Here is an 8,430-nt window from a genome sequence, read left to right as displayed (position 1 = left end):
CCAATGTTACAAGAAGGAACAAGTTGCAAGGAGGGGAAAGGTCAAGCGGCACGACAGCAGACGGAACAAACTGCTCCTGAGAACAGAAACAAGAAAACACTGGTGCAAAAGTACGAAAGAAATGTGAGTGAAGGGGAGAAGAGATATTCTTAGCAAGAAGACCACGGACGAGGATGTGGTGGATTTTAAGTATCTGTTGAACAGATGACATTTTGAAAAGCTGCTATAAAGTTTTTCCACATGGAGGAACAACATATACTCACATGTCAGGACACTCACAGATTACTTAACCTTTTCAGACACATTTAGGATAACATTATTTAGCTTGAATGTTAACTTGATGTGTTTGAACGCAGCGAGACGCTCACGTGTGTTGGAAAACGAATGTATTTTCCTTTATTTCCCAGCAATCTTCCTGTTCAGTTGTTTATTTTAAAAGCCTAATCTAAAACTGCTTTTAAAGTTTCACAAATCTCCCAATCACTTCTGTCATCCCCGTCCACCATGCTTTCAGCCGACTGTTTACTGTAGTTTACAACACTGGCTGCACTGTATGAGAGGCAGCTGCATATTAGTAACACAACTGCCCCGTTGCTAACAGCACTCGGGCCGACCTGTGTTTGTGTAAGGAACAGGCCTGTAATTTTGGCTCCATGGTTACTGCAACACTAGGCAGGTTTTAATCCAAGGCTTTTAAACAAACTGAGATGTATTGGATTATAAAGGCTGAAGAAAAATAACACTTTTGAAGAAAATATGTCTTCAATCTCATGGGCTTTCTTGTTATGTAAATTGCTGTCATGTAATATAAAAGCATTTGGAAAACAGTTTGTCAAATAAATAATGCCATAACATAATGATCTGTATTTATTTCTACATTTCTCATCACGGACAACCTTCAGTTACAAAACTAAGTGGTTTTCAACATAGGGGTTTTGGGGGGCCCTAATGGTCCCTGGGTTGTTTCCAGGGAGGGGCCCACAGCAAAAAAAGAGAAAACACTTTATCTTCATTAACTATTTCATTATTGTACGTTAGGACAGTGAGAGAAACATGAGGGAAGCCTGTTTAGTTCAAAGGGTTTTATCTCCGCTGTTATCGCCACACTGACAGTAAAAGCAGATAAGAAAGCCCTCTAAAACACAGGTCAGGTGGGGGTCTGCAATAAAAGACATTTGTGATTCTGAGGACTTCTAGTTGTCTAGTCTTTTCTTTCCTTATGTCATGTGGATCAATAAGTTTAACATAATAATGTAACATAAGTGTTCCTGTAATGCCAGCTCCACCCTCAGCTCCAGTCCTGATTTTCAATACTGGTTACACAAGTTTAGACCATAGACTAGACATTATAGCGAGAGAGCCAGCGTTGGAAGTCCCTGCTCCATGCTCCACCCCTGGTGTTCCTGTTCTCCAGGTCTTTGTCCCCCGGAACTTGCGCTCACTCCTGGGTGTCCGCTAGGGTTTTGTGCTCGCATCTGGATCCCACTACGACCAGCATACAGTCCAGTGTCCTGTCCTACAGAAACCACGGCCTCCTCAAGTTTGGAAAGAAAGAAGAAAAGCACCTTCCCGGCAACTTTCCACCGTCTGCTCTCCTCCCGTGGTTTATACTTCCGTCGAAGCTGTGCAGCAGAAGTGTGATTTTGAGATTCTTGCCTGCACTTTAAAAAGTTTTTACATGTTTTAAAACAGTTTTTTTGGTCGCTTCATCGTGTTTTTTTTATATTTTGGTCGCTTGAGTCTGGGACTCGACCTTTATCACACACCTCCGCGCTTTGAAACGGACGACGTTTGAGCAGCGTTTAAGGCTATTTTCGGTGTCTTATTTTCCTCCCTCGAAGTTGTATCAGAGGTGGCCCCAGAGCTGCTGCTGCTGCTGCTGCTGCTGTGAATGAAGTATCTGTTGAGCTGAAGAAGTCAGCGCGTCTCCATGAGGAAACTCAACGTGGGAGTCGCTGAAACGTTGTCCTAGCTTAACGTTACACGCACACACCTGGGCGACTATATTTCCCTCTTTTTGTGCAGGTATCGCTGTGGGTTCTTGTTTTTTACCGACACAAAATGAAGACGCTGCTGGTGCTCTGTGTAGTCTGCATGCTGGCCGTGTTGTCTGTGTCGGGCACTGCGGAGCAGAAGTTGAAAAACTGCAACGAAGTCCGCGACGCTTACAGCTCCAAGGGCTTCAACGTGAACGATGTCCCCAACAAAGGAGTCAACGGTGAGTTTTATTATTTAGGCTTTTAGGCCCGTTTTAACCTCAACTACTCTAGTCCAAAGCAGTGGTTTCCAAAGTGGGGGGTCGTGGACCCCCTGTGGGTCCTGCAGAGGTCTCCCGGGGGTCCCAAGGCTAATGAGAACTTTTTTGAAGCTAGCAAAGTTAACATAATGTGGGTCAGTAAAAGTTTCTTCGCCAACACAACGGAGACAGTGAGCTCACTCATAAGTCACTTTAAAAGGTTTTCCAGATGGTTTTCTTGAACATAAACTGTAGCAACATTTATGAGGCGCTGACATGAAAAAGTATAGACAGCCCTACAACAAACACAAGAAAAATCACCATGTGTTAAAAGTTACAGTACATTGTTAAGTTTTGGGGAAAGTTGCTGTGAAACATTTTGGGGATGGATTCCTCAGGCAAATATGCAGTTGGCAACACTTCTCCAGTGGGTAAATATAGTCCCTCATTTAGGAAACACTTGAAGGTAATTCATAACAATAAGGAGGTATAATCAACACACAAGCTCTGCTCCCCACTGAAAGAAGCCAGGCCTGTGTTTATTTCCAGGCTTCCTTAGTAGAGACTCCTATGGCTGTGAAGTGCAGGCAGCCTGCAGTGATTTAGTAAATACTCCTGTGCATTGTGAACGCTCTCTGGGTTAGACTGATTTTGTGATTTTCTGTGTTGGCGCATGTTGTACATCTACATCTGTCTGGTCTAATCTGCAGCCAGGGTGTCCTGTACCAGTGAACACCACTTGGCAATAAATAGGAACTGCTATGTTAATGTCAGACAGAGGTGAGAAAGCACATATATTTAGCTAATCATGAGTTAAAACCCAGTGATAGAAACTTATGTAGGTGGACTTTTACACTGTAGGCTTGAGGGAAGCAGGGGAAGGGGGTTGGGTTTTGAAATTCCACTGTGCCCTGCATTCTTTAAATCCCTCCCATCTCTCATTTCCATGCCATTTTTATGGTGGTTAAAATGAATATGCACACACATATTCAGATCCCTAAATTCGGTCCGGTCCGGTTTGGGCACCAGGTTTGCTGTGGCGTCAGCATGATGGTCTTGTTTAAAATGTTTGAAATAGGTCATCCAGGCATGGCTGCTGTCATGTTAGTGTTTTGTTTTCCTACTTAAAGTAGTTTCCTAATGCATGTTTAGCTCACTTAATAAGCTTTTCTCTTTTAATCCACATATTTTTTTTCACCTTAAGCTTTCAGGGCTCAGCTATTCAATGTTTGTGACGTGTACACAGCGTTATTTCATCTGACAAGGGTGACCAATTTGTATGTATCATCCTTATTGTATTGAAGTTTGAGTTTACTTTGCATAGTAAGACTATTTTTCTGTTGAGGCTCATTAGAATTTGAGCTAGATGTAACTGTCAGGTGGGCCAAGAACTTATTTATTTCTGAATTTCTATAGGTTCTTTTGTTTTCTGCCCGTTTGTCATTGTGATGCTAAATGTAATTGAGAGTACCCCAACATGTCTGCATTGGTCGGATTTAATTGTCTTGCATCTCTGGGTTTTGAAAGAGGGACCTGAATGAAGGCTGTTTAATTGTGCACGTTTGTGTGCTATACACACATGCCTTTTCCTTTACAATAGATTCCTGGTGTATGTCTGGGCCTTAGGCAGGGCCGACCTCACTGAGCAGCTCTTTGTCATTGAAAGAGACTGAGATAATTGATCCATAGAAAGCAACAAGGTCTACTGTCATTTAAGAGAGCTGGGGGTCTCCAGAAAGCAAAAACCAGAAGCCTGGCGCTCTTGAAATGTTTCATGTTGCTGGGGAGAAAGGGCTCCAGATGTGCAGTCTGATTAAACTTCAGTCATGTTTGACAGAGCTTCACTTGTACACTTTTTAATGGGTCAAACTCCAAACATTAATTTTCTCCTTAACATAACACAGTCTGTGTTTAAATAGAGCTGGATGTGGGGTCGCAGAAGGGTTAGACCATTAATTACCTGCATATGTACATTGCGATTTTAGTTTTTGTGATCAGAATATTTCTACCAAAATAATGGGCTTTTTTGACTTTAACCATAACTTTGCAGCCTTGTGTTGCAGAGAAGACATACTTCGAAAATTATACAGCATCTTTGCCAGTTGTTGCAGAAGTAGTTTTTGAAATGTTTTACTCCTTTTGATACAGGCATCATAAATCAGATTGGTGGAATATGAGTCTGATTGGAAACACGGGATTCAAAACTTGCCTATTACAACCACAAACATCTTGTGTTGTTGTTGGCGGCGTGGAGATAAGAATGTTTGTTACCATTCAAATTACAGACAGGCTCAGCTGAAGCCAGACTCAAGATTCAATAAAGATGTTTTAATGTAAAACTGAAATGGGAACTCTGATTGCCTCAGCATAGACAGAATTAAGTGATACAGAGGAACATCAGGCTCGGCTGGTAAATTCCTTGTTGATCCCATGGTATCAGTTTTTTACCACTGACGTGGAAGCAGTTCAAGACCTCGTTTCCTTGACTGCTGGATGATGATTTGTTTAGGGGCTGAGGTTGAAATGGGGAAATAAATGAAGCTCACTAAAGCTAATGATGACAGATAATGTAAGTAATCATACAGAATGTAAACTGTGGTTTTACTGTCTGAACCCATTTGCTAATAGAAGGTAGTGTATTTTTCTTAACAGTTACAGTAGATACTTGTTAAAAGGTATTTGCTCTTCAAGCGGAGCCTGAAAGCAGAGCAGTTAACACTGATCAGACTGGCATCTGCCTTGTCAGAGGCTACTCATTGCAGGGCTGGACGCTGCTCTTCCCTCCTTACAGCTCTTCAAGCAAAATCTGTTTTGGTTTACTCTGGCAGTCAGGCCTGATGTCATGCTGCAGGTATGGGACAATGGCAGAGATCAAAGAGGAGAGGGTCGTTTTCCCTCCCTTCAGCACGAGGAACATCTCCTGCTCATAATCAGTTCAGTGCATTATGACTGAAACTCAAAGCGTGCATGACCTCAGCGTGTTGGCCTCTCGGTAAGCTCGAGACATTCTGCAGCCTCACATTGTGAGGGCTCCTTCCTTCCCCCTTCTGCCGGTGGCTGCATGCCCTGCATCATTACGGTTTGGGAAATAGCAGGTTGTGTTATTGCAGTGACATTCAGCAGATAAGATAAGAGCAGGGAATTGGGGCACACACAGTCTGCGGGAGCTTTTATTGCTTAAAGACCAACATCTGAGTGGCTCAGCTCTATAACTGTGGCCTGGAACCTGTAATAATTAACTAATATTCTATCAGCCAAGTGTCTTGCTTGCCTCTCAAGGTCAGTCCCATAAAACTTAAACGGCCCTTTTTGTTTTATGTGAAACACTTTTGCAAGACTCAAGAATCACTTCAGTGTTGCACTTAGTGAATGTGTTTTAATATCCAGTAGTTTTAACAATTGGTGGTGGAAAATCACAGAATTAACTGTCTTTGCAATGCCTGTTTCATTGCTAAATATAAAATTCTCATAAAAAGAAGGGTGCAGAAACCCCATTGTGAGGTTTTATCATTGGTGCATTACTTCTATGATTATTTACCATGATCTATATTTTTCACTCCGCACTCCCTCCTTTTCTTGCCCTCTGAGAGGTCAGGAGTCCAAATGCTTCTTGTTTTATTAATGGAAAGTTATACATCAAAGCAACTGCTATTGTGCCGATAAAAAGTACTTTATGTTGTAGCTAATACTGAATCACATATTAACGGTGAGTTTTAAAGTAATGTATTCTGAGAAAACGGTAACGGTTTAGATATTGATTTGTCTTTGTAAATGGGCCTTTTTTTTTAATCAAGAATGTTTCTTGAAGGCATCTTATGTATGACAAAGGGTCAAATAAATACAACACTGTGTTGAATATGGAAAGTTATTTAGGAAGTGTACATTTGTCTATTATTTTTGATGTATATATTTTTTTATTGAAAAGGTTGCATATTTTTTCCAGCAGTTGTACTTAACTTCTTACTGTGTACTTTTACCGTGCTGTAGATCCCCAACAGATTGAAAGGTGGGGTGGTTAATTGTAGTTTGTTTTTATGGCAGATGAAATTCAGTAAAACCGTATAGAAACCCACAAAATTGTAACTGGGCTATAACATTTGTATTGTGTGACTATGTTATATGACGGCTTATTGCTGATCTTTTTCACTCTGACCTTATTGACTTGTGGCATAAACTGTAGTAACCACACATACATTTTAAACAAGTTCTTAGCGAGACGCAACTTTCTTAGCTGCGCTTAGTTCTAAAAACTCACCACAAAACACCTGCTTCATCTGTCAGCTGCTGAAAGCTCTGTATGGATCCTTTTGCAAAAGCTCATATAAAACCTATAAAGAAAAACTTGGGTTCAGTCTTTATTTTAAGATTTTTTCACCCAATGCTCCTCATGTTCTTTCTTAATTAGTAAACAAAAGAACAACCATTTGAGCCTAAATTGTTTTTTCCGCTAGGTAAAGAGGAATCAAACAGATTCATTCAGAAGTCCCACCCATAAGAGTTATTACAGCTAACGATAAATTCACACACGCAAGCCTGACTGATAGTAGTAAGGAGAAGTCTTTGTGCGTCAGAATTATGCTTAAGGTTAGATTTAGATTAGACTGCAAGAAAAAGCATTTAAAACCACTAAAGTCGTAGCAAATGAATCCGTGCTAAGAGGATGAGCTAAGCTACTACTACCTAGCGGTTTCACCCGCCTAAAATACTATTACAGCATCATACCAAGTAATGTTGAAATCTGGATGGGGAGAAAAAAAGTTGGACACACTCTTGCTTCAAACCTGATTCAAATGTAAAAGACTCATAAGAACTGCTGTGTATTTGCTTTGAGTCCAAGTAAAAAGTTCTTCATAGCGCATCATCTTTTTGTCCCAAGAGAAATGAGTTGCACAAACATTAATATCAATGATTGTTTTGAAGAGAAAATTGAGAAAATGTGTGTGGGTTGAGATCAAATAAACACCCGCATTAAAGCCAAAGCATGCGCTGTAATCTGTGATAACATTCCTGAGTGATGGGATAGACTTTTGCTGCTTCTTGGTTTGAAACACTCCTTTTCACTTGCCTTATAGGCCTTTTTTTGAAAACGGGTTTGTTTTGACATGCCAGTATTGTTAGTAGGATCTAAAACAGCAAAACACAACCATCTTAGCCTCCATAGCTGACCTCAGCTTTTGCTTGCCTGCATCAGGTTACGTGAGGGTGTAATCCTCAATAAATACATTGTGGTTGGCCTTTTTTCTCTGGTGGTATCCTTGGAGACCAGTTAAAAGCAGCGATAATGTGATGGTTCCTGTTGCTCTCTGCCCTGTATATGTGACATCCCCTCCCTAACTGTTTGGTGAGCCTTCAGTTTAATTGAGTTTAGGTATCATGAACTCAGGGGAAGCCTGGCTGTGACTCACAGTGCCCAGATGGGGCCTGAGGAGGGAGGGAGGGTGGCTACACGTGCCTGCCAGCTCTGTGGTATCTCCTCACTCTTATCAGCTTCCTGCCATCGCTGTGTGGCAGCTCTGAGATCAGGGGCTCTCGTGGTGTCCCGTTCTGCTCTGCCAGCAACAGCTGCCTTATCTTTTCTCCAAAACAAATCAGCTTATCACAACCTACAAAAAAATTTAGACTGTGCACGGAAGAAGTTCAAGAATGGTACAAAAACTTCCTGGTATTTCATGGAGTTGGTCTGGTGGATGAAGTGATTTTGTCATTATAGACCTGATTTGGTGTTTGGGTAGCCACCTTCTTGTGTTGGACTCGTACACTCATTTAGTATACTCCAATTGTAGCGTCAATTCAATAGCAGTGTGTCGACTGAGCGTCCTCAATTCCATCTCTCTGCATCCTTTGCTTTGTCCCCACCCCCCGAAATGGCCAAGTGAGCGACAGATCAGTGGGGGATGGATGCTGTGTGTGGGAACAATTGAGCACCCCCTTTTAGGCTGGCCTGCGTCCCTCCTCCTCATCACATTCCACACCGGACCACCAAGACCCGCACATAGGGAGCCCCGGAGCTGGGAACACACGGCAACAAAGAGAGCGCTGGAAGGACTGACTTTGGCATACAGAGAAAGAGAGCAAGGATCCAGAGAGTGTGTGTGTGTGACACAGGCTTTGGGAATCTGGGGAGGTAACTGGAAGCATGCATGCATTGTGACTCATCGTCGCTCAGTCATACAGGCATGTACATGCAGCCTGCT

At 42.0% G+C, this 8,430-nt stretch overlaps 1 protein-coding gene across 1 annotated transcript in view; it reads left to right on the top strand.

Moving 5' to 3' along the window:
* Positions 1-1,214: 1,214 nt before the first annotated feature.
* Positions 1,215-8,430, top strand: part of gpc4 (glypican 4) — a 30,915-nt gene continuing 23,699 nt past the window's right edge. Inside the window, exon 1 of the mRNA XM_038698656.1 lies at positions 1,215-2,218. Within this exon, the coding sequence (XP_038554584.1) occupies positions 2,062-2,218 (157 nt within the window). The 5' untranslated portion in view covers positions 1,215-2,061. The remainder of the gene's footprint in view (positions 2,219-8,430) is intronic.

The sequence above is a fragment of the Micropterus salmoides genome, unplaced genomic scaffold, assembly GCF_014851395.1.
Source record: "Micropterus salmoides isolate LMB-PRFRI ecotype aquatic unplaced genomic scaffold, ASM1485139v1 Ms_hic_scaffold_5, whole genome shotgun sequence".
Lineage (NCBI taxonomy): Eukaryota > Metazoa > Chordata > Actinopteri > Centrarchiformes > Centrarchidae > Micropterus > Micropterus salmoides.
This window is presented reverse-complemented; position numbering and strand designations above follow the sequence as displayed.